The sequence below is a fragment of the Diadema antillarum genome, unplaced genomic scaffold (genome assembly GCF_040938485.1).
Source record: "Diadema antillarum isolate AM-2024a unplaced genomic scaffold, OU_Dant_1.0 seq00000674_RagTag, whole genome shotgun sequence".
NCBI classification, from domain to species: Eukaryota; Metazoa; Echinodermata; class Echinoidea; order Diadematoida; family Diadematidae; genus Diadema; species Diadema antillarum.
Window position 1 is genome coordinate 1,505,296 of NW_027271580.1, and position 27,946 is coordinate 1,533,241.

The 27,946-nt window shown below is 37.4% G+C and overlaps 1 protein-coding gene across 1 annotated transcript; it reads right to left on the reverse strand.

The window, feature by feature from the left end:
* Positions 1 to 2,934: 2,934 nt before the first annotated feature.
* On the reverse strand, positions 2,935 to 27,616 carry LOC139736954 (cysteine-rich protein 1-like). The gene is made up of 4 exons (XM_071647628.1): positions 27,208 to 27,616; positions 6,657 to 6,751; positions 4,065 to 4,119; positions 2,935 to 3,223 (listed from the first exon to the last, which is right to left on the reverse strand). Exons 1-4 carry the CDS (start codon positions 27,245 to 27,247, stop codon positions 3,168 to 3,170), a joined length of 246 nt encoding a protein of 81 aa, XP_071503729.1. The 5' UTR covers positions 27,248 to 27,616; the 3' UTR covers positions 2,935 to 3,167.
* Positions 27,617 to 27,946: the final 330 nt, after the last annotated feature.

A 27,946-nucleotide genomic window follows, 5' to 3' on the forward strand; every position in this document is an offset into this window, starting at 1 on the left:
GGCCAATTTATGGATTCATTAGCATGAGTTGTTAGTTTAAAATTGGTCAGAGTAAAAAATCCTCACACGGATACTTTCTTTCCAACAGTTTTATTTACATGTATGTTTAAACTTGAAAGAGTTATGGTTTTTATGGTTACAATATACATGAATAAAAAAATAATCAAGCTTACATTGTATCCTATTGTCAATATTATGACTCAAGCATTAATGCCAACTTTTATGTTGCTTTCATAGGAAGCCGTTTTGCTGATTTCAAGAAAAGAAGTGGAATTTTGTTTATTTTTATTTATCTTTTCATTTACCTTTACTCTTTTATTTTTTCATTTAAACAACAAAGTCAAACAACCTTCTGAATAGATTTCCAGTACTTTTTTATGTTCACTGAAATGAATTGCCTTATATTACTGCATCATCATAAGTAGATACACAATTGGACAGGAGTTGGAACCGGATTCACTTGTCAACTGACATAGCGGTTCATAAAATACAGAATTTGCATTTACAGTGAAGACCAATCCACAAAGTTGGAATGTGTAGTTGATGGCAGGATGAATGCTACTATCATTACTGCAGCTTTTGGATTGATAAGACATAAAACTAGGAGCAAGTTGTCATTGCCACACCATTTTGCCAAAAGATCTACTTTGGTGATCAGCTATCAAAGACACCTCTAGCTGGATAAGAAGAAAAATGATGATTACAGCAGATATTTTTTGCCAGCAAATTCTATGCTGCCTAAGCTGCAAAGTCGCTCTCCTTTAATGCATGGATTTTGAAGACAAAGTGCACAGTATGTTTAAATGGAGCATCACATTTGATATTGATTACAGAAAATTGTGGTTTCACTCACACTCTTTGATATAAAACAAACATAGAATGCGCAAGAGGAATGTAAGCATGGAAAGCTTGCAAATACATAAAACTGTGATAAGCAATTTTGTTTGTGCAACACAACATACAGTACAACTATCAAACCTCTTGGAATTGTGATTTTCTTTTTCTTTCTGGTGCATTAAGAGTTTTGGAATGCCATTCTATTTGCATCTTGAGTTGTAAAAATAGCTTCTGCTCACTACACTGTGTAGTATGCTTTTCTCATGTCTATCCTATATCTCTACAATGTCGGGGGAATATCATATGACATATTACATTGTATTTGGTTGTAAAAGCTGTGGTGTAATGAAAACAACTTGATGAGGATGTTATTCAGTGCAGTCATAGAAGAACAAAAGAAGAGAACATCAATGATAAAAACAAAAACCTTCAAATGTATTTGGGTAAATTGAATTATGTCATAATGATGATGCATTTGAAGCCAGGTTGAGAAACAAGCCCATCTTGAAATATGTAAGAGAGAGTATAAATAGTACAAGCTAAAATCAATATTGTTGCCATGGTATCGGAATCTATTCAAACAATTTGCTGCATTACAAACATGCTTTCACACAGGTATGCATATGGCAAATCTAAGGAACCATATAGAGCAGAACAGCTGAGAAAATTACTGGAAAAAATGCAATCTCGATATAAAGGACTGAATTTGGCAATTTATGCTTCTCGCAGACATAGAAGGAGCTGTTGATCTTTAAAATGTCCAATTTTTCATGTGAACATCTTTCTTCTTTTTTGTGCACTTATAGTCATGAGACCCATATCATGGATTTATTCATGTTCTGTTTTGTACAATCTGACAATCTGTGCACATCTACAATCTTATATTCCTACCTTTTTTCCTATCAAGATCTTAAATAGCTTAACCATCTATACACAAAAAAAAATGTTTTCTCTTCATAATGAATATAAACCTATTTACACAATGTTAAACTGCTCTTACTGTTAACTTTTTAAAATCAACAATTTAAATTCTGGAAGCCACACAAACATCAGCAAAATTGCACCAACTACCCTAATACTTCTAAATCAACGGAGATATCTGCATTACCTCCTTGCAATCTGTATTAAAGTTCATTGAATGTTTTCTAAGTTGAAATGATCTCCCTTCAACTAACAACAGTTGCATCACAGACTCATGTCCATTATGGAAAACAACAATACCTTGGTACATTATGCAATCATGCATAGAGAACTGTTTAAGACAACCACGGTATACAGGAAGTACAATGAGCAGATTTATCACTGATGATTTGAAAGTTACGTCACTTTGCATTGATTTGCTAAAACACACATAAAATGAACTTAAACAAGGCTTCTCATTTCTGAGAATAAAATTAGTCTATACAACTGTCAAACAGATGGAAGATATTTTCTACATCTGCAGGTGACACATGACATTCATGGACTTGGTAACTAGAAACTTATTCAGCAAATAGTTGTAAAAGCAATCAATGTTATAAACCACTTTTTGATATTAGAAGTTATGGAATGATGATTTCTTTCTTGCAAATCATGAATTTCAAGGCCTTGATGCCCAACAGCTAGTGATAAGGTACATCAATGACTGGAACCTCAAGATAACAAAACACAAGTTTTCATACACGCCTTGCAGTCTTGAGGGGCTTATCATTGCTGAGTTACAGGACAAGTTAATACTCATTCATATGCATATAAATTGAGAGAATGTAGCATTATCAAGAGAACACATCAGTGAAAGTTTGAGGAAAATTAGACAATCCGTTCAAACGTCATGAATTTATATTTGAAGTTTCTGCACACTCACGGCTGTATGAGAAGACTACTGCAGCTTGTGATGTCACAAGAAACTTCAAAAATTCACAACTTTTGAATGGATTGTCCGATTTTCCTTAAACTTTCACTGATGTGTTCTACTGGTATTGCTGCATTCACTTAATCCACACGTATGAAGGTGAACGTGTCCTTTAAGATTACAAATGTAATGTGCGGACATGGCACGACTACCATGTTTTTATCTTTGTCAATTTTTTTTTTTTTTTTTTTTTTTTGGGGGGGGGGGTAATTTTACTAGTTGCGGAAACTTGCATATATGGTACCTATTCCAACAACTGCCTTGAATATATATGTACTGTATGATATTTTGTCTAGCAAGCTATTTGCTGCAGATGAGTGGTGGAGCTAATATTGATGATGTCATGGCTTGAGCTGGCAGTGGCCTCCAAACAGGTGTCACTCCGTTGGTAGATTCACATGTTGCCTGCTGCTATGCTGATGTTTTCATTGTGGAATAGCTACTTCTTCCACTGGTATGAGTTTGCAGTCCCCGCCCCGGAACCAGCACGCACACCTGGACAAAAATACATACATCACAAGATATATCAATGTTGTGGAGAGGGAGAGACTGATTTAGAATACATAATTATGACGTCACTGGTTTTGTACATTGTGCCATGACGAGATTAGTACAAGGAATTTCCTTTTTTTTACTAAATCATCGAATTTGACTTAACAAGAATGGAGAGGTTGTGATTCAAGAACATCTCACAAAATAATTGATCTTTTGTGGTTAGGAAGCAACATTCACAAGTCACCAGCAGATTGTATTTCACTATATCAATCCTTACTGCACTTGCTGATAAACACATCAGTTCGACTGACAGTTGGCAAAGATGTGATGAAAATAATTTTCAATAAATTTCAATGTGATCACAAATTTTTTTCTAATCACTATTGTATCTTCTATCCGTAGGAATGTTATGCCACGACTATTGTTGCCTACCTTGCATGATATACCATCAAATGTAAGGGTGAATCAAACTTGAATGCAAATAACATGATACTGCACATCCAGGACCACTCTTTATGTTGTGACATAACATATCTTTTAACACACAGCTCATGAAAGCAGAGATAATTTTGAGAGCAGATTTATTGATTGATAGCCATGTGCATACCAACACCAGACCTCAATTCATCCATAAGTACAATGTACTGTCATAAGAGTTACCAATCTACCGGTATACACACATACATGTAGCTGCATGAATACACATCCTGACTGAACAATTAGTAAACATAATGCAGAAGCCTATACTGTAGTATTTGAAAACATGCAGGTATGTATACCGTAATCGCATACACATGCAACAACTCACGACAGATCTAAAAAGCCTCATGCAATCACTCACCTGCAGGACCAAAATTCTTTTGGTAGCAAGGGTTACAGTATGGCTGGCCATCTTTCTGCACAAAGAAAAGGGAAGCATGAATTGTTATTGGGAGAGTCTCTAGGAAATGGATATATTCTCTCAGCCAATATTCACATTTGCAATCACGACTACATATTGACCCTCTAACGGTCATCACTGGAATGTACCCTGGATCTCTCACTCAAGATTGCTACCAGTGGTGATCTAACAAATGACATATCATGAATGCAGCACATATCTGAGAATTCTGCTGAGAATATTGGTTGTCCCCTGCTTGCTAATAAAATACCGGCCAATATCTACTGTCTGGTGCCATATACCTTCATGAGGCCAGAGGGAAATAAAAGATAAGACCGCAGATATTTTCTGTATTTTGTAGGGGGTCATGATTTTATCTTTTTCAGTGTGTAGATGAACTAGGTCTAGATGAATTTTGAAGTGCAATGTCATTGGTAAATTTTGAATTTTAAAACATTATTCATATTTCAGAAACTTTGGTCTACTCATCACTTATATTTTTCTGTCTTTTTTTTCATTACTGCTGCTGTGCTGCTACCGAGTAGTTAATTTCAACAGTTCAAGTGCACACAGCTGTGGTGCACAAAAACGTCAAGAGTGAAAAAAAAAATGAAATACAACACACAGGGCAACGGCCTCATTCACAAAGTAGGGAAACATTCTGTGGATGATTGACCAATGAGACTATCACTATAGAATTAATAATTCATGAAACCAGCATATGGGCATTAATATCATTAAAAAATTTCCACTTCTACAGTACTTAGCCCCCTGAAGTGAGAGGGTGCATATGGAGTAATTCCATACATTAAACTACAAGACATAAATCTATGAACACCTGAAAAAAAGAGACAATTATTACTAAAATCAGGAGACTACTTGATTCCAGTAGGATCAAACCTGCAAAACCTGGGGCACCAGGGGTAGTTGTACCCCCCCCCCCCTACATACTGTTCTAACTGTATATTGTTCAAATTTTCACAGAGCTTTTGCATTCACCACTATCAGGGGCTGTGGAATGGGGGGGGGGGGGGGAGGTCAGAAAAAATTGTAATGAAGAATAACAGATTAAAAAAAAAAATCAAGAATTATATTTTCCAAACAGAAATGGGAGTACGCAGACCCCCGGTCCTACAACCTCCCCTGTTTTTGATGAGGTTGATTTTCTTTTATTGCTTGCGTGCCTTGTAGTTTGAGGGAAGGGATATCAAATGCATGTCACCATCTGACAGGAAACACTATCATCATTGAGGGATCATAAAGAGTCTCCCCCTTGCGTGAAGTGGTCATTGTCATAACATCCAATGAAGGATGCTCAAAATTAAGGGGGAAATCACCAGCATGACAATACCATTTCTCTTACAATGAACCAAAAGACAAAAATACAAAAATACAAAAAACACCAGCAACTGAGCAAGAAATATGATCATTCAAGATTTTGATGCAAAAATAGAGAAGAAAACAAGGATATTACCAAACTGGTTTTGCAGAAAAGTGTTTGTGTATATCTATCAGTTTCTTAATGAATACAAAGACTGAACATTTTTCTAAAATTGTCTGATATGGCCCATATTTGAAGTTAATGATTACTGGTAATCATTACATTTTTGTTGAAAAAAGAAGAGATTGCCTTTTACACAAGTACAGTAAAAGTACAAAATTTAAAATGTCATTGGCTTTTTTTTTCAGTAGAAGTCCTCCCCTTTTTAATGATTAAGGCTTGTCATTTTATACATAATAAAATTAGCTCAAACTGCAGTTCTTGCACCAAAAGTAGTCAAATTGGCTGAACTAAGTGCATGTGAATGAAAGGGTTGTCTTATATGAATTGGGTAATCTGAGAAAGATTATCTGCGCTTTCACACATCCTGAAAGTGTTTAATTTGAATGATGAATTACAAACAAATTGCAATTATGATTCCAATTATCATTCATTCACACAACCGAGGACGGCATCACGGATTCTGTGGTTTTGATTTTCTGAGCAAGGAGGGAGATTTGGCTTCTTTCCAGGCTCTCATCAGTAATCACTCTTGAGCCATCTTTCTGCAAGAATGGTTGGAAGGACACCATAATCTCCGCCCCCAAAGCACGATTAGAGTTCAGTTATGGTCACACGGTCATTTCATCACTTAATTCTGGCAAAATATGATTGGAAAACACCTCCGGACCATCATTTGGGACACGATTAGAATTACGTTTCAAATCACCCTCCGCGACTCCAGTTTGCATTCACACGCAAGAATGTATGCAAATTTGAATCAAGATTCTCATGATGCTTCATTACAATATGTATTTCAAATTGAAAGCTATAGCCTGATGGTTTACACAACAGATTATGTGCACAGAATAATGGAAAGTTAATAAGCTGTCAAGGACCATGTTGGTTTGTGCCTTCCACATTGATTGATTGGTGAGTAAAGAGGTGCAATAAAAATATATATATATATTTCAAGAAAGGAAATCTAATCAAGATATCTAATCAAGAAAGAAAGAAAGAGGGAAAGAAGGTCACAAAGAAACAAATAATGTAGATAGGTGAATGATACTTACATCAGAAAAACTGCCAATTGTGAGGGTCTTGTTGCATGTCGAGCATTTCAGGCAAGTCTTGTGCCAGGTCTTGCCCAGGGCAAGGGCCTGTTCCACTGCAAGAATCAAACATGGCAGAAACATTGCCATTAATCAGCATGTATTTCAGTCGGCATCATACTTTCCTTCAGTTACTAAAGAAAAACCTGCACTATCACCACTGCATACACTGTGCAGAAAGAATGCCCACAAATGCCTACAAATACCGTAACATTCTTTTGTCGAATATTATAAACCTACAACATGACAAGGAACATTTAAATGTAACACTATAGTATGACCAACCTTCAAATTCAAATTGATGTAGCAACAGTTGCTAAGCAGACCAAAGCAAAAACAAAAACAATTTACAGATCTGAACTGACTCCAAGGCAACAGTTACAACCAACTCCCACACGATCAGAGCTCAGTAGAATCATATTTCCTTAATAAACAATAAGACATATACCACACCCAAGCATGGTATGTCTATGTATATTTAAGAGCATGGCTATGACAAGGTAACGGATGGTTGTCCTAATGACGCCAGATGTCATTATTTTCTCATCTATATTTTGATTGAAACATGAATCCAACTACACCAAAAGGAGAGACAACAATCAATTTATGTCAATGACGCATAATGATGTGCAAACTATTCTGCTGTTTGAAGGTTTTCTTTGTCATTCTCCATTCTTTCATGTATATAAAGAAACTGAGATGACGATAGTTGATCTGGAACAATTAGGGGCCATATTCATCCAATTAGATATGTTTTTATTGATTTAATGTACTTTCCCCACAACAAAATGACCCTACATACACTTGGTAATTTCACAATTACAAGGAACAAAACTGAGAAATTGTCCTGAGGACAAATCGAAACTAGTCTTGTCACTAATGTCCCATAACACTCTGCCCCCAGTGACCCCGTACAGTTAGCCTGGATATCACTCAACAAGACTCAAGATTATCCTTTCATCAAAACATAATATTAAAGAGTGAATGGTTCTGCATACTTTCTATTTCCTGGTTATGCACAGGAAGAATGACAACATAAGGACATCATCATCAACTCAAATCAAATGCACTCTTCCTTGAGATAATTGTATAGGAACTTGGGACAACAAGCATGTTGCATAGTTTCACGTGGAATATTATTTGGAACACAAGGCAGTAAGACAACCAGACTGTTGAGACATGGCATTTCTCCCCACATATTCAAATATGTAATAACATTACCCCATCCTGTGAGCAATAGGTTCCACTCTAGGCATGGCAAGCAACAATGACACATATATGAAGCATGGTAGATCTCCCGCCGAAAACCCATTTTTGCAAAATATCCCGTTCTCCCGCTAGAGATTTAATTTCTCCCGCCCTGGCTCTGTGTCTCCCGTTGGAAAGGATATATTATTTATTGCTATCGTATGTTGAAAAAAATAAGCCTTAGATAGCACCAGAGAGCATCTAGTACCCTAGGAACTTCGCACTTCGCACACATCAACTTGGAGTCTCCCGTTTGCTAGGGGTTTACAGGCGGGAGAATCTCCAGATCAGAAGGTGCTTTGGGTTGGAGTCTCTGATGAAGTGTCATCCAGGCAATCATCTAATGGAACTTACATTGCAACAACTTCATACAATAATAACAAACTATACAATATTCAAGCCATAATATATTATATACATACATATATATATTTTTTTCTTTCTTTTTTTTTTTTTTACAGCCAGTAACTATCACATGTGTCATGCAATTTTTGAACCCTTATACAGTTGCTTTGGCATACAAGCCTATCCTGTATTGGGCAAGAAAAAGTGTGGAATCAGGCATTATAAATGTATCAGTTTTTATGCAACAGTCTCACAAGGTACAGCACAGAGGTGACTGTGAGTGTGATAGTTACTGTAAGAGGCTCCTCCACGCATACCTGGCAGACAAATCCAATCATGTTCACACTCACTGTCCCATTCCACTGCACCTGTACCCTCTCCAGGCATGCTAGTACACTGTACTGTAAAGTAAGATACTTACGCGGCATGATATTTTCACGAAGTGGAGCCGACAGCCTTTTTTTTTGCAACATTTTGACACATTCTTGCAAATTGCTAAAAATTCTGGCATTCGATCAGTCATACAGTGCAGACAAGAACTTTCGCATGCATTTAATTTTGCGAATCTTGGCTCTTGAGAAATGCACATTAATATTTTCTGGTTTTACAGCTATACCTTCACTTACACAGTGCCAGCCACTGAAGTATGTGATCACTCTTTTTTGCCCTTTTTTGGGATACACACATGTATGTGCAAGTGATGTGTTAAATGGACCAACTCTGGCATTAGTATCTGAAAAATGTTAAATAAAAGTCATCTACAATAATAGTAGATGACTTTTATTTAACATATTTTTCTTAACTATTATTGTAATAAGAACTGAGAAATACATTATAATACCAAAATCTATCATCACTATCAACTTTTTTGATTAGCCTTCTCCAAATCACCCCATCTATTTTTGTCATAATCTTAATATAGGGGTAATATCAAAGGCATTAGCCCTTTTATGTAGGGCTACGTGTGTAATAATAGACGTACTGTAGCGTGCAGGAATTGATATTAACTCATGTGTTTGATTGATTCTCCAGGTTCTTGCTTCATGGCATGGGTACATTGCAGGGTGTAGGTCTATCCCTTTGCTTAGGAATGTAATGTCGCTCAAATTTCATTCAATCCATAATTAATTCATATTGACAATATTAAAGATCCCCCATCATCTTTCTTTGTTTCTAGGTACATATCATTCATACCACTTACAATATGTTCCACGAACTCATGTCAAGAACAATGGAGTTATAACACTAAGAGAACTACTCAATACCAGACAGTACTGGTAATTAGTCTAATATGATGACAAGCATATTGAGCCGTCTGCGATGCACTACCAGTCATGCATTGATATTGGCTGCCATGGAGACAGGGGGAGGGGTATGGGCCTCGTCTGAAGGAAAGAGGGCGTGGCTGGCAGTGAGGATGTGTTCTGGACTGTTCATCATCCCATAAACATGTCTTCTTCAGGGGTGGACCCAGGAATTCCGTAAAGGGGGGGGGGGCGCAACTAATATGTCTGGTGCCATTTCCGGGTTTCATTTAATTTTTTCCGTTTATTTCTTTTGTTTTTAATGATAAAAAAGGGGGGCATGCGCCCCTTGCACCCCCCTCTGGATCCGCCACTCTTCTTTGTTGTTGTTTTCTAAGACTGGTCAAAGACAGAGAGAGAAAGAAAAAGATTTAAGAGAGAAAGGGCGAGAGAGAGGGAAAGAGAGAAAGAGAAATCAGTTTTTAGTTGGACATCTTTCTGCACCTTTCCAATGTGGTACTCATGCAAATATTGCATTCATAAGTCTAAATGATTTCCTGGAATGATTTGACAATGACCTGAGTGAGAGGACTGAAATAGAGAAAACTGGTGACCATCCTATACACGGTCACTTGATTTATCTTTTTCACCACTGAGAACATAATCACTTAATGTTGTCTAAGGTCAGCTGAGTTAATCTCTAGCCCCCCCCCCCCCCCCCCGAACCAATGACACGACCAATCACATTCAAGCGAGCAAGACATTCAATTTTAATATCACTTGAGAGGGCTCAGCATTCCTTTGTCTTAAAGCGTATAAATTAGTAATACCATCTCACTATATTCATACGATCAATGTCAGTGTTAACAAAAAGCACATGGTATATACACATCCTATGGATACATGTTGCTGTAAGTTTGTTTTGACTTTTTTTCATGCATGATTAAGAACATTTTCTTCTATTATACACATGCCAAAGTAATTTATGATGTAGGCCTTATACACCTGTGTACACCTGTGTATACATGTTAAATGGGACCCAACGTATGACTAGAAAGCATACATCTGACTGGATGACTAATGATAGAGACCATTAAATTTTGACTGGAGCTGTGTCTTCGACGTTAAAGACATAATTCCCCATTTGCAGATGAAACAAAAACCCAGCATTAGTGCTTTAAAATAGTTCTAAAATGTGAGTTATAGATAGAAACAACCACTGTAAAAATTTGAATCGGTAAAATCGATGTTAAGTATTGTTAAATATACAAAATGTGAACAATATTTATAATAAAAATGTTTCCAGACTAAACCGTCTACAGTTATGGTTTAATGAGAAAAATAGTGATATCTCCTTTGTATACTTTAGGCTTAATTAACTGCAAAAATTTTTTAAGTGTTAGGATATTTTGTGGTAGAACAGACATACACATATGCATTAAATGTCATATCATGAAAAATTTTTAAATCACTGTTCCCAAAGGTAAACAGGACCTTTAACTGTGGCAGTAGGAAGATGGAAGCTTTTAATGACATAATGATGCTCAAACATGCAGCAATGTACAAAAGAAGGTAGGTATGTTGAAAAAAAAAATGTTTTAAAATGAGCTTACTATATGCTGATATATACGAGGTGTGATGGAAAACACAGCAATAAATCCATGCTGAGGTTTTAATGAGCATCTTTAATCTGATGGTATGTGCATACATATGTAGAACTGATGCTAGTAAAATTAAATAATGGATTTATATGACTTTACATAAGTGCTTCTGGGTGCCATACATGTGTGCTTTGTAACACACTATTGCTCTTTAACTATGTGCTATTTACGACATCATGTTTTAAGGGGTTGGGGATTAAGTACCTGCGAGATACAAGTCTCTGCATACTGCTTTCAAACTCAGTGTGAAAATATACACTTATACATCAATAAACTTTCCCTGTTTTGAATGCTCTGTCTCTGCCTATTCACATTCTTTTCAGTATAAATAAAATATTGATTGAATATTAGTGAAGCAGTTAACTCTGCTGATCACAGAAATTCACATTCCAGCTGCCACAGTGTACATTTCAAATCATTAACATATTGCGCTCACTTATGGTTTACTTAATGTTTGACTCTACATCCACTGGAAAAAAAGGACAAGACTTAAATTCTTCGAACCATACAAAACTAATTAGAAACAATACTTCAATGTCAATGTATGAATGATCCTATATTTCAATTTAACAACATGCCTGATTCTACATTCTTTTCCCATACAATCATTCCATTTGGTAAACAAATCATACTCCACTGCATGAAAATACTATGAAAATCTCCACAATTTGTGGACTCCTCTGCCCCACCCCCCCCCCCCCAAACAAAAGTCTTGTCAATTTCTTAAACCTGAAAGAAAACACTATTCCTACAAATATTATGAATCAAAGAAGAGAAGAGAAAACTTTTTTTTTTCTGATATATAAACAGCACACCATCTAGCTCTCATAGAAATTAGAAACTGGCTTGAAAAGCATGACGGTTGTCTTTTTTTTTTTGAAGGGACATGAATTAATATACAGTACTTGAAAACTAATCAAAACATTATTTATGTAAAAAAATTATGTCATTTTCTACAGGTAATTTGCTTGTGTTAGACCTTTACATATATTTTTCCCCTCTTTGGTCTTGAAAGCACAAAACAATAGCTCTGCAGATTTTTTTTTTCTCTCTCCTTCTGGTGATATTTCACAGCTGATCGTAAAGAATGCACTCCACTGGAACATGATGAGAGAAAACATTTGGCAGGCTGGAAGACAGGCTATATATAATCTTCCACTTGAGCTTTCCAGGGGGATAATTTCTTTGAATTGTGTCTGCTAAGGATGTATGGCTCAGTGGAGGAAAGGGATTGCTGGAGGATATGTGTTGCTCTGTGTCTGTGCGGCCATAGAAATTTCCTACTGTTCCAGGGTCACCTGGCCCCCTATATACAGGGATGCTTTTGTCACAACGTGGACATTCAAACGCACAAGGCGAGCAATCCTCATAACAGTATCATTCTAGCTCTGCATGTTTCAATGAATGGTCTCCAACCGGAGTACAATACGCAAGGACAGGCACATATTCTATGGTGAAAAGGTCCCTTTGAATGCTATGTGTTGACCATGCAGCATTCAAAGAGAAAACAAACTCCCTGTAAAACTGCTATCACATGTTGACCATGTAGCTCTTGAGTGCCTGCATGGATTCTATCCTTAGGTTTTCACATTGTGATTGTGAAAGGAGAAGATGAAGGCAGTTTAGAGCAGTCTGAAGTGATAAACACTGTCTTGGTTCTGTTTTTTGTCATCATAATTTCATTCAAACTGTGCTATCAGTTGCGCAGTTTGCATGATCATGATTCTGAGCAAATTTCATCCATGGACAGAATAACTGCATATTCGTCAAATTTTCTCATGAGTACAGTTCAAAATAATTTCTACTTGAAATCACAGGTGTGGGAGTTAATGTACATAGAAGAAGTATGAGTATAAGAAGTAGCTGCAGTATTAGCAGTAGTAGTAGTAGCAGTAGTAGTAGTAGTAGTAGTAGTAGTACATGTAGTAGTGTTTGTTGTTGTTATTGTAAGTTAGAGTATTAGCAGCAGTAATAGAAGGAAAGCAATAGTATATTCTAAATGTAGTAGTGTTTGTTGTTGTTATTGTAAGTTAGAGTATTAGCAGCAGTAATAGAAGGAAAGCAATAGTATATTCTAAACAAGAGACCCGCGGGTCTAGCGCTCACCTGAGTATCGCAAGTTCACCTTTCACGCAGTCACTAATCTAAATTATTCACAGCTCTACCAAAATTTGACCAGGCATTCTCAAGTAGAAGATGAAACTGTACAATAAGGGCCCAAATTTTTTAAGATTCCTTAATTTGGGGGGGGGGGGATTGGGGCCCCCTGGGGCCCTCTGGGTGGGGCATGGTGCCCATTTTTATAAATTGAGATCCTGACCCCCTAGGGATGCTACCTGCCAAGTTTGATGAAAATACATCATGAGGTTTTCAGGAAGAAGATGAAAATGTACAATTCAGGTCCCCATTTGGACCTTCCCAACCAACCCCCCCCCCCCCCCCCCCGCCCCCAAGAGGGGCACCCCTTGATCTCCTATGAACAAACTTGAAAATACAGTCATTAATGTACTCACTCATAGTATTATCTTACCTCTATAACTTCTGATTCTAGAGAAGATTTTTAAAGATTCCTTCATTTTGGGGGTTTGGGGCCCCCCTGGGGGCCCCCTGGGTGGGGAATGGTGCCCATTTTAAGAAATTGAAATCCTAACTCCCTAGGGATGCTACCTGCCAAGTTTGGTGAAAATGGGTCATGGGGTTCTCAAGAAGAAGATAAAAATGTACAATTTAGGCCCCATTAGGACCCCTCCTCACCCCCCTCCCCTGGGTCCCAAGGGGGGCACCCCTGATTCTGCCATGAACAAACTTGAAACTACAGTTATCAATGTACAAACTCATAGTATTAACTTAGCTCTATCACTTCTGGTTCTGGAGAAGAAGATTTTTACAGATTCCTTAAGTTTGGGGCGTTTGGGCCCCCTGGGGGCCCCCTGGGTGGGGCATGGTGCCCATTTTAACAAATTGAGTTCCTAACCCCCTAGGGATGCTACCTGCCAAGTTTGGTGAAAATGGGTAATGGGGTTCTCAAGAAGAAGATGAAAATGTACAATTTAGGCCCCATTAGAACCCCTCCCCACCCCCCTCCCCTGGGTCCCAAGGGGGGCACCCCTAATTTTGCCATGAACAAACTTGAAACTACAGTCATTAATGTACAAACTCATAGTATTAACTTAGCTCTATCACTTCTGGTTCTGGAGAAGAAGATTTTTACAGATTCCTTAAGTTTGGGGCGTTTGGGCCCCCTGGGGGCCCCCTGGGTGGGGCATGGTGCCCATTTTATCAAATTGAGTTCCTAACCCCCTAGGGATGCTACCTGCCAAGTTTGGTGAAAATGGGTCATGGGGTTCTCAAGAAGAAGATAAAAATGTACAATTTAGGCCCCATTAGGACCCCTCCTCACCCCCCTCCCCTGGGTCCCAAGGGGGGCACCCCTGATTCTGCCATGAACAAACTTGAAACTACAGTTATCAATGTACAAACTCATAGTATTAACTTAGCTCTATCACTTCTGGTTCTGGAGAAGAAGATTTTTACAGATTCCTTAAGTTTGGGGCGTTTGGGCCCCCTGGGGGCCCCCTGGGTGGGGCATGGTGCCCATTTTAACAAATTGAGTTCCTAACCCCCTAGGGATGCTACCTGCCAAGTTTGGTGAAAATGGGTAATGGGGTTCTCAAGAAGAAGATGAAAATGTACAATTTAGGCCCCATTAGAACCCCTCCCCACCCCCCTCCCCTGGGTCCCAAGGGGGGCACCCCTAATTTTGCCATGAACAAACTTGAAACTACAGTCATCAATGTACTAACTCATAGTATTAACTTAGCTCTATCACTTCTGGTTCTAGAGAAGAAGATTTTTACAGATTCCTTAATTTTGGGGGGTTTGGGCCCCCCTGGGGGCCCCCTGGGTGGGGCATGGTGCCCATTTTAACAAATTGAGTTCCTAACCCCCTAGGGATGCTACCTGCCAAGTTTGATGAAAATCGGTCTTGGGGTTTTCAAGAAGAAGATGAAAATGTAAAAAGTTTACGCACGACGCACGACGGACGACGCACGACGGACGACGGACGACGGACGACGGACGACGGACGACGGACGACGCACGACGCACGACGGACGCCGGACGAAGGGCGATCGCAATAGCTCACTTGAGCCTTTGGCTCAGGTGAGCTAAAAAGAGTGGTAGTGGCATACATATATATGTGACCCGCTACAACAAAAGGATCCTAAAGTCGCTGACAGGCAAGCCAAGCATGGCCCAGAAAAATGCTATTTTCAGGCCTTTCCTTTGATCATTTTGCTTCGAAATTTCGGCAGATGATAGAAGATACATTAGACTACAAAATCATATAAAACCAGAAATCCGAACATTTTGACAGATTTTGGTGATCTGACTTCAAACTCGATTTTCTCGGCTCACCCGTCAACGACTTTAGGATCCTTTTGTTGTAGCGGGTCACATATATATATATATGAAGAGTTTGTTTGCAAAAACCGATAAGTCCATATTTGTCAAATGGAGATATTTGCGATTAAAGGTCAAGAAAAATAAAGAGAATGATAAGAAAATGTTTGCTTCTTTTGACCACAGCTTCAAAAATGTACCTTTATATGTAGTGACCAATATATCATTTCAAAGGTATTATTTTTTACTTTATGAAAGAGACCGTACTTCAAAATCTTCAATAATGGACTTATTGGTTTTTGCAAACAAACTCTTCATATATATATATATATATATACATACATATTAATATACATATACTAGGTCTCAACATTAGCAGTGGCCCAATGTATTCAAGATGGGGTGCTATGTTTCTGTTATAAACATGTTTGGGCACTGCATTTCTTTATCCAGCCACCAAAATTTCAGATTTAATGATTCTAGTGGCACAAACCCACCACCAGAGAAAAAAAAAATGTGTTGAGCCCTGCACGTATACACACATACAGAGGTGGATCCAGGAATTCTGTAAAGGGGAGACACCTTTGCAAAATTAAAATGGGCGCACGCACCCCCCCCCCCCCATTTTTCCTTTTTTATTTCTTTTGTTTTAACCAAAAATAAAGAGGGGGTGGGCGCTTGGTGCACCCCCCTCTGGATCCGCCACTGCACATACAACATGAGCAGCATGGTAGCAGATGTGCCTATCGCTCCGCTGCTTAATAACTCTCCAAATGAGGGTGGGGTGAGGTTATAGGGTAGGGATGCAGTGTTGCATACGACTCATTAACATACCTGATGAAATTGACAGACAATACAATTACAATAACCATGAACATGACTTCGGCATATTTGTGTGGGCACAGGCATGGTCTAACTGCATCAGTGAGAATCTTGGTAAAATTAGAAAATGTGGGAGTTTTTGAAAAGATGGCAAAAGGCAGAATTGAAAAGAAAATATTATGTCAAATATATAATACCATGCATGATAATCCTGATTATCCTGATTGAAAAAAAAAATACAGGATTCCGATCAATATACTGATATCTAAAAAAAATCTATCCTCATGTAATGACTTAAGTACTGATATAAATAGTATGTGTGCTTTTACAGGCAATAAGATGATAATAATGATAAAATGACACAAGTATTATAAAAAGAATTAAGAATTATCATGAACACTAATAAAACAATAACAACTTTACTCTCGCTACAAAAGAAAATTCGAAGTATTTAAAATTATACTTTGAAAATATGGCAGAAAGGAATGTTTCCCTTTTAATTTGCCAAGAAATGTCATTTAATGCTCCAGTAAAGATTACTAGATGAGTTTTGTGTGCTTTATGCTTCATCATCTCTCTTTCTCATTTATGCATAGAATAAACAGGCATATTATCCGCCTCTCACAAATATTTGTCCCCGTTTTTCAATGGCTACATGGTGCAGTATTGATAGCAGCTGTGAAAGGCCCATTCATAAACACAACCAACATCTGTTCTTTATGCTCCATTTCCTATGCCTCACACAGCAGTTGAATTGCTTCCTGTATACATGGCATTAACACTAGCTGGCACTATAGAAGCAGGACATAGGCTCCTGGCTGATATATCTTTTTCTCTCTTTTCCTTTTTTTTATAAAGGCAGGTACTATAGGTGCAGATCTTTCTCCATGCAAAACTTGAATTGCAATTTATTGAAATATATAATACAAACCATGAGGAAACATAAAAATTGCACTATTCTATTTTTTAGGATTTATTGCTCAAATATACAGGGTGGAATCCTACTGTATAGGCCTATACATTTGTCCATATCCCTCCCCCCTTAATTCTGCAAAGAATCCATGATCCCTACAACTGATTTTGTTTTCTTATACCTCCCGGTACATGAATTTGGTTTACAGCTCAAGTATTCACTCCACTGAAACATCAAACTCAAGCTTTCCATATAGCCACTAACGCTTGAAGCACGCCCTGTGCGCATGTCACATTTATTTGGCAAACATCCATAGAACACAGATCAAAAGTCAATGCTTAACAATTAATTTGAAGCATGTAATCCGGCAATCTAACACCCCATTAACATCCTTTACATCTTCATATCTTTCCAAGTTCAGTAAATCCTTAACATCTGACACCCATATTACCACTTAGCATATGTCTTTGCAAATATAACATTCTTTGAGTCTTCCTGAAATGTAGATGAACTTCTCTTTCACTCTAAATGTCATGGAGATGGAGCAAAGGACGAGGACACCCTTAAAGACATAATTTACCATTTGCAGATGAAACAAAAAAAAAACCAGCATTAGTGCTTTAAAATACATGTAGTTCTAAAATGTGAGTTAGGGATAGAAACAAACACTGTAAAAATTTGAATTGGTAAAATCAATGTTAAGTATTGTTAAATATACAAAATGTGAACAAAAGTTGTAATAAAATGTTTCCAGACTAAACAATCTATACGGTTTATTGAGAAAAATACAGATATCTCCTTATTCTGTTTTAGGTTTTATCACAAGATTGTTATATGATAGGATGTTTTGCATTACAACAGACCTACACATAGATATGCATCAAATGTCATATCTTGAACATTTTTCAAATCGTTGTTCCCAAAGGTAATCAGGACCTTTAAACTTCTTGCAATTGCATGACAGGTATTTCTGGAGAAGGCACCACATTGATCTCACCCCAAAGAGATTGTCCACTATGAGAGCACATGATGGCTACGGCAAAAATATTTGCCATTGATGGACTGTTATTCGGAGTCATACAAACAGGATAATCAGGACTTACGAAGTGCAACATTTAACCCGTTGAGGACGGAATGATTTTTCTACAACACGCATTTCCCATAGACACCTGCACGAGTATACTCGGGACTCGTCCTCAGCAGGTTAAGAAACGGATTAAAAGCTCAGACTATGACAATCATGAAATATTCTCTATTTGTCTTTGAGATGAAATGGAGAGAATACATAAAATTATGTTTTATATGGGTCCTGCCTGGTATCATTTGTGGATTACATCCTAGGAAACAGGACCAAGCCATTGTAATCGATGTCTACAACGCTCTTGCCTTTAGTCCCTGCTCCAACACTCATAAAGACTTCTGGTTTGTAGTGTCTATATACTCTATATTCCAACTCAAAAACAGCAGATACATGCATGTACATACATATATGTACATGCAAAGAAGATAAGATTCCGATGAGTAGTAAGTATACTGAGTATGGAATGCCGACTTATAACTTAGGAATTGTGTGGCTAATTTACATAGCACACATTATGCCTACTCTGTTGTCACAAACCCTTCACTGTAGCATTCCACAATCAATTTTCTAAAGGGAATCTCTTTTGGAGAAGATGATACACTCTTTTTTTCTTTTTTCTTTTTCTTTTCTTTTTTTTTTTGGGGGGGGGGATGGGGTGGGGGCATTGTGTGCCCATTCTTCCTTCCGAATAAACCGGAAAGAATGCACATTTGGGTGTGACTTTGCACGACCACAAGTGTTTGACGTCAATCAGCAAACAATTGCAGCTTGCCCACACCCAGGATATCTCCCTTCACTAATGAAATTATGTGATATCAATAGCACTAGTACAAAGGCACAGCATTAATGGAATATGACTCATGATGATACAAGACCAGTAGCCCTGTTTATTTCCCAAATAGAAATTGGAAATTCACAGTTACCTTGGTGATTGTGGAATGCATGCCATTGACATGACAGGAAATACATGTATGAAAAAACTGGTGACAACCTGTACATCAAGGTGTACTGATTGTGGCATTATGGATTTTTTGCCTCAAGGTTCAGGTGTAGAGCTATTAAAGGCTGTGGTTGTCCTAATACTTGCATGGACCTGTTCCTAAAGTGAACAGAAAAGGACCTCTCAAGACTCACTTCAAAGGCTTATTATCAATATTGTACTACTATATATTCATGTCTATATATGTCTGTCTGTCTGTCTGTCTGTCTGTATAATATACAAATTTATATTCATGCATGCTCCAGTAATAGTATGTGTAAATGCAAGTACATTTTTATCTCATCAATGTATTTCATTTGCATAATTCATACGATGGTGTCAGTACTGTCACAGCTAGATGGACATTACATTTATTATCTTACATTTGAATTATACAGTACCGGTTTATTTCCTTTCATTTGCATAATTCATAATAGTCTTCTTTGGTGCTTTTCCTGTACAACTGAAGTGACATATAGATTTATCCTTATATATTCTATATATTCCAGATTGCTTTCATCAGAGTATGTACAGTGTTATAATTCTACTTTCTGATATACATCAACTAATTAGCCTCAGGACAAATCACAGCAAGTCACCCCTCTCTGATCTCTGCTACAGGTGAGATTCTAATGAACACTCTGACACTGTAACAAGGACTTTCCAATGGTGAAATCCTTCATTTACATATGCTGAAAAGACCCATCTACCCATCTACTAGATGATACAGCTTGTAATGTATAGACATGCACCCACTACTGGAAGTATTTCCAAATTCTGCTGCACATGTTAATCTTCAAGGTTGCCAATCGTGTCTTATACCATCTCTATCTTCTTATCTCATCATCTCTTGACCATGGCAACCGTCAGCCATCTACAGGGTAGAGCTTCAGATAAAGTCTCCTAATTACGCTGGATGTCAAACTGTAAATTTCAACCATACAAACACACTACGCATTTGCTCTGATCCAGAGTAAACACGACTGAATGGTTTCCACAGCATCAACTAAAATCCTATCTCTCAGTTCAAGTGTTTTCAATTACTTCTTCCACTCTTGTAGTCACATTTCCTTACTCTTTTTTTAAAAGTATTTTGCTCCTCTACATCAACATCTTAGCAACAATCTATCATGCTGCTTATGAACTTTGACATAAACAATGTAGTGCCAAAGTAGTAGCCAACTCACATCATTCTATATCCTATGTGACATTGCCCAATATTGTCAACACGAGCATGCATACGTACCGGTAATTATCATATATGTGGAACCATACACACAGGTGCAAACCAGGGTAATATCTACTGACAATAAAATTCTTGTGCCCGACTCCAGTCTCCAGCTCGTCTCCAGACAAAAATGGAAAGGAGTCCTGCCAGTGAGTTAGTCATGTGACACCTTCCAACTCCCCAGACTCCTCTGTCTGTTTACACCATGGTCAATTGGTTGGCCTAGATACTGGCTAGCTGGCTGAAAAGACACCAACAAATTCCCCCCATCATCGGGATTGGCAGCTATTTGCCATGCAGTCATGTCTAGGATAGCAATGAAACCATGATTCATTCTTTGATGCCTCCCCTCCCCCCTCTGTTCCCTCTCCATCCCAAATTAGAATGAGAAAGACAGACCCAAGCAGACTTTAAAATACATTGTGTCTGTACCATGGGCCACTCATTGATATTTCTTTGGACTGAAATGTATTTCCAATTAACTCTTGTTGACACACTGAAGAAAATATGAGTATAGATTGCTCTACTCACACAGCATCCCTGATTACCATATCATAAAACTGTCTACCCTGGTAATAATGATCCAACATGAGACTCTATGCCTCTTACATTTCCTTTAAATCATTGCTTAAACTCCAATAAATTATAGACAGTGGTGCTCGGTGGTGATGATATTTGTACTGAACTTACCTTGCCTTAACATTGCATCCTCTTTTTCACAATATTTCCAGTTTGAAAAATCTGAGGTGTATGATCTTGTGTGATATTAGAGAACCTGACTTGTAGAAATATGAAGCCATGACAAAACTCGGCTGAAAATAGATGCTAAATGTTTGTTTTTTATTTAAACCTGAAAATTTTAAAAAGTGAAAATTTGTGAGCACCAAAATTTCTCAGGCTCAGTGTTTCCCACATATGGGCGATGTTCATTTTACTGTAAGGTTCTTCACCAGTAATCTAAAATTATGATTTTGGAGGGGAAAGTCCTGTAGTGCAGGACTTCCCTGCAACGCAGAGGCTAATGTGAACGTGGGATATCTGTGGACTAGTTGACTGGTACTTGGTGTTTTTTTTTAAGCTAGTGCTATTCTGTGGGCTTTATCTCCTTTCAGATTGTAAGGTCTCCAGACATGCACTTGTATTTGTGGCCTACTTACCCGTACAAGCATCTAAACCTCTCAGCCCAACATATCATTTTTTTTTCCTCATCTAACTTGTGAGAACAGTCTTTGGACTGTGTAAAAATGATAACAAAAAATGATAAAGATAAAGCAAGGAAACTTTTCAGTGTCAGCCTGCACAACCTTCATGATTTCAATAACACCTGACCTTCAGAGGATGTGTAAGGCTTAAATGGAGCAGCTTATTACAGCACCTAAGAAAAGTAGGCTGTCTTGATCTAGTTCTGGTGCTGCCAAAGTATTTTCAGACATTAACTGAATGTCTCAATTCCTATTAGGTGGTTGATTGCCTTCATTCACTCCAAATGTGCATTCACAGGCAAAATTTACACATAATTACACAAGTTTGTCCTCAACGGACAAGAAACTCAAATGGGATAAGGGCACTTGGTATAACAAGTCTGTTTATTTTTTCTCTCTTGTTTGAAACAAAAAATGTTCATGGCACTTGTCTAAGTTGACAATCTTGCAAATGAAGAAACATCCTTGTCGCTAACCAACATACATTTAATGGCTAAAGAAAATTAAACTTTGTATTTTTTTTTTGGTACAGTAATTTTGGTAAAACAGTATACAGCCTAAACACCGAATACTTGGCAAGTGTTGATATGTTTATCTAGAGACAAATCCACTCCCTTATCAAATATTGTTGGCATAACAGCAAATATGAGTTATCAATCTCTGCACTATATATTCTTCTGAGGTGCAGGCACCTTGTTAGAACAAACTACAAAAAAAGTAATCCATGAAATCAAGAACTTGTGCAATCCATTTGTGAAGATCTCAACCAGCTGATGGGGACGGTTTTGTTCTGACTGGGTGCAGTACATATTTACATGTACACAATAAGATTTGTTAAGAGGGCCATAGCCGTGCCACTGCAAACAGTCAGGCTCTTCAAAACACAGCCTAAGGAACGTTGAGGAATTTGATTTGAATCTACAATAATAGCATCACACTTCAGTGCGTGTACCTGGTGAGCAAACATAACCTCTTCCTATTGTGGGGTGAGAGTAATGCTATTCTAAAAGTTGGATAATGTTGACAAAAAATCCCGGCAGGTGGTTGCATTTTATAGCTTTGATAGGATCACCTACATGGAGCAAGAAGATACTCATTGTCTGCATGGTAAAGGCAAACAAATTAATAATGGCTCTTTTACAGCAACACAGATACATCTTGTGAGAAGAGAGAGTGTTAAAGAAGACATGACAAAATTTTCACAAACTATTCACTCCTTCAAAAAGATCTCCTTACAAGTTTGCACCCAGCAAGAAATGTTTTAATTCTCTTCACGGGATTGAACTTGCACCTGTTTTGAGGTTATGTTTGTTTCATGCGAGTTCAGAAGGTGAAACTGCCAGAGAGAAAAGACAAAACACACTATTCCTATTTATGGCAGGCATCTGCAAGAGGGAGTGAAGATAGAAATCAAAGACACTTCAGCATGGTTGGGTACCTGTATCAGTGCCAGCACATGACATTATAGATAAACAGATAGACAAAGAAATATTTAGAGAACTCAAGAGGTGGAGATAGAACAAGGGTACAAAATTACTCTTGGTCCTGTATGAAACAATGCCTGCTTTTATCTATTGGTAATGTGATCAATGATCCCCAAGTATGATTATGTAGACAGGAGAGGAAACACAATTCATTTCAAGAGTGCATTTTTTAACAAAAGCTTGGAATCCTTACCTTACTCTTTGTTTCCATATCATATCTTTCAAACTAATTAGCAACATCTATTGTATGGAGGTATAGATAACATATACACAGAGACTGAAAGCAGCAACGATAAGACGGACCCATTCTTTGTCATGTGGGTGAAATAATAATGTAACTTTCCTGAAAGGAGAGTGAAACTGAAATAGGTACTGTGTCTTATACATTGTGTGAATGTACAAATGTTAGTAGAACACATCATGCAAATTTAATAGTGGACAATCCATTCAAAAGTTAGGAATATTATTGCTATATTTTCTCTATATACTTGTCCAACTTTGACATCATAAATTGTTGTAGTCATTTTATCCAGAGAAGGCTGCACCAAAACTTTGAAAATTCATAATTTTTAAACAGATTTTACGATTTTTAGCTCAAACTTCATTGAAGTATTCTACTACTGTTACTGTACTCACTCAACTCATATATTCATATATTAGTGTTTCATCCTTTAACTATTGAAGTGTGTGAGAGTGTGTAATGAGTGGGACAATGCATATCTTCATATGAATGACACAATCTACATTATTACATGTATGTGCTCTCATTATATCTGACATTTCGTAAATGACACTTTTAAGTACAACAATTTTCAGACTGGTTGAATTTGTGAGTGAGAACCACATTATGGAATGAGAAAGAAGAATCATCACATTCATAACTACTGAGAGAAAAAAAAATACTGATATTCCACCTTTGAGATGATTAAAAATGCCATGCACTTAATGTTAAACAAGGAACTATCTTCCCGGAGTTGCCAATTTGGCAAATATCGGCTAAGTGGCGAAACTTGTGAAAATTAAACCATCATTTGTATATATACCACATGTTCAGTATTCTGTATATATTATGCACAACTTCAAGATTCTATTCATCTATTCTCTAGATATATGTAAAAACTTTAAAATGCATATTATTTTGCCAATATTTCTTATTCAGTATCTTATTCTTATGAAACTTCCAGATATTATTGTGACTGATTTCACTTGGTGAATTTCAATCAACTGAAATGTGATGAGAAATTGTCCTGAAAGAACGAAATATTTGTTTCTAGCCAAGCCCTTCCTTAGAGACCACTGTGTGGGCGTGTAGATTCTGGTTTTGGGTGTGCCTAAACACTCCGGATCATAGAGGTCATGTTGACTCAAGGCTCATGACACTAAACCCAAAACCAGAGCAAAATTTGTGCTACTGCAGTCCTAGTTCCCACTTGAAACTTGATAATGATGAATTTGCTTGGATAACTCAAACAGAGGCAGAGTGTTTTCATATAATTATGATAATGACCACAAGCTCTGGTCACAGCCTAGTCATAGTCTTAGTGTTGGTTTGCCTGCATGGATTATTAGTACAAAATTTCATGTTATTTTCAGATTTGATAATCAGTTGATTGATCTCATATATATACAAGAACTGATTAAATGGCATTCTGACAGGAAATTCACTCTTGTATCAATTAATTTCGGTTTGCATTCCTCGCTATCACAACAAACAGCTTTCTCCTTGGTTGTTTTTTAATGTATTTAAGTACTTAGACTTGATCAAGGCTAGATGTTACAATCATTTACCTTCATGTAGTTAACAAATTGTAATGTGCATGTCAAACAACATTTACTCATTGCCAATAACAAGGGAATGATTTGAAATGCATTGCTTTCACTATCACCAATAATTTTCTGAAGCTGTAAAAATCATTATGGCATTACATTAAACTTCAATGCTTTTGGCTCCACAGTCAACAGGGTTTATTTTGTCAAAAGAATCACATCCATTATTTTTTTCAATCTACTTCAACATTGCATGTCACTAAGTGTCATCATGTTATTAGCTGATTACTCCTGTGAAAAGGGGGATCTATTTTAAGGGGATATTTTGCTTCTATAACAAGACCACAAATATCTAAGCATATGATGTGCAATATGCACACAGTGGTATGTACATTTGTACATAGGCATTATTCTTCACTTCTTACAGTATAGGATGAAATTTGAAAAGATAATATCCACTAGACAGTTGTATACCATATTTTACAAGCACCTCAATATAATAACAAATGCAAATAACACATAAAAAATTGCCGCCTCTAGTTGCATTTATGCAGTATTCCTGTACAACCCGGTTTCTAATTATCAAGTGAAGACTGTATATATACTGTATTTATTACAGAGTAACAAACTTATTTTGACTCATAAATTCAGATGTTGCCAGCTTTTCCTAATGGTGGTTTAGTCATAGAAATGCTTATGGCACAAACAAAATGCACATGTTGCGTAAGGGTACAATGCATCTGACATTAGGCCCCTGCACAGGTAGGCCCTATATGATACAAGGAAAGATATGACTTTCTGCTTATCTTTGATGAATGTGATGAATACATAAGAGATGGATTGATATAAAAATAAAAAGTCATCTTTGAACACAAAGGTTATTTTAGAATAATTTGATCTTATTGCTTACATTCACATTTCTGTAACATATGTAGGCCTCTGTCTAAATATTTGGAAAACTATTCAAAATCTGTGATATTACATACTATTTCAACTACAAATGCAAGATGTGATCACAAATCTGACATATGTACCTTACTGAACATATCATTATATTCTTTTCTGACACAAAAGTTTCAGCCTTGACTATACCAATCATACAACTGCACTTTTTTATATGACTGAAATCCTTGCTTGTAATAAGAAAGGATTAATTTTCTTTTATATATCCTCAATAATGCCTTATCACCTCATGCAGAAACCTTGCCAATGGCACATTAAGCATACATGTGTTCTTTGTCAGTTTTTAGGTTTTATGTGTGTGTGTGTTGTTTTTTTTTGGGGGGGGGGTGGTGGTAGTATTATCAGGCTAGTCCACATACTTGACTATACTGCCAATAGCAATAGAATAACTTTTTATAAAATTTTTAGATCCTCCAAAATGAAGAACCGAAATGATATAAATAATATGTCAATACTACAGTGTTTTGCACTTGTGCCAAGAAACTGTTACTTCAATCACTTTAATTCAGAATCAAATCTCATTGTAGTCAGTGGTAGTGTAGGCCTACATTATATTTCACTCTTCCAGCCTCTTTTTTTTCACAAACTAATATTGTCAGATTACTTAGCTGTGGTGGCTGAAATGGCATCATAGAATAAATACATTTCTACAGCTCGTATAGTTAACCAACCAGTGGTGTTTAAGATCCTTAATAAATGCATGCTCTTTCTTTGCCTTGTCACAAAATTCTACCTATATGTCATTCACGCTCGCGCTCCGAGCATCGAGCGAGATGAACATAATGTGACCACTACCACATGTAAGTTGTAGGGAATTACCAACAGTTAGTACAGCATGTGCCCAATGCGATTATATAGGGCAGTGCTGCTTCGATTAGCTAAACACAAACAGGGTAGCCAGCCCACTGCCGACAGCCTGCGAAATGCGAGTACCACTGCACGGCAAAGCCAATTGCAGTGCAGTGCGTCAGTCAGTGCGTCCTTTTCCCTTTGTAGGTACAGTAACATACATACAGAGTTGTGCCCGACACTCTTATCATCCTACACGCTTTGTAGCCCCATACGTGTGTGATACTAGTATGCGCTCAATGCCCGCAGCACACATATGGTATACAGATGTACCGGTATATCAAAATACTATTGGTCATATCAACGCTTCAATATATATACTTACTGAAATATACTTGCTTGCTGCATTTGGGGCAGTTCGGCATGGTGGATATTAATTGGTCGTATTTTCTAGATCTTGGAGAAAATCAACCGACACTCTTGGTTCCGCACCGCTAGCAGACAACAACTCTTCCCTAATTATGAACAGGTTGCAGTAGGAGATTGTGTGGCTTTTGTACACGAGGTGTAGTCGATATTATCCAAAACCGCGCAATCCTTGATGCTGGTTTAAACCAACAGACCTCTGAATGAGCTCTATCCAGTAAAGAAACTACACGGTTACTGCTTTAACCTGTGGCAATGCAGAATTAACCACACCAGTTTTTAACTCATTTGATTTTATACACACTGAACTCTGAAAATTCTCATATACTGAATTAAAAGCGAGTAAGTTAACGAGTATTTATATTCGGGGTAAGAAATATCTACAAAACATATAACAAATGAAAGACTATTCACCTGATTTTTAGAGTGCCGTGTGCAATCTTTCCGTGTGCAATGTTTCCTGGCCGAGTGGGTGTGACCAAGAATCTAAAAACATGCTTCAACGGCCAGCAGTATCGACGTGTTTGTACGGTACTTATCACGCAGCGTTCAGGCTTGGTCTTGTGTGATGGGGACAGTCAAAATCTTCGCTGTTCGTGCTTGGCGCTGGAGAGGGCGCGCCCCACCATTTGGCACCAGAAATCACGCATGCGCACATGATGCATCAAGCAGTCTCATAGAAAGATACTAGTACTGTA

Excerpts from the sequence above, each read along its gene's own strand:
- LOC139736954 (XM_071647628.1), bottom strand. The coding sequence starts at position 27,247 with ATGCCGAACTGCCCCAAATGCAGCAAGCAAGTATATTTCA. Across the intron at positions 4,120-6,656 it reads CAATTGGCAGTTTTTCTGAT|AAAGATGGCCAGCCATACTG; the intron begins GTAAGTATCATT and ends TTCTTTGTGCAG. Across the intron at positions 3,224-4,064 it reads AAAGAATTTTGGTCCTGCAG|GTGTGCGTGCTGGTTCCGGG; the intron begins GTGAGTGATTGC and ends ATTTTTGTCCAG.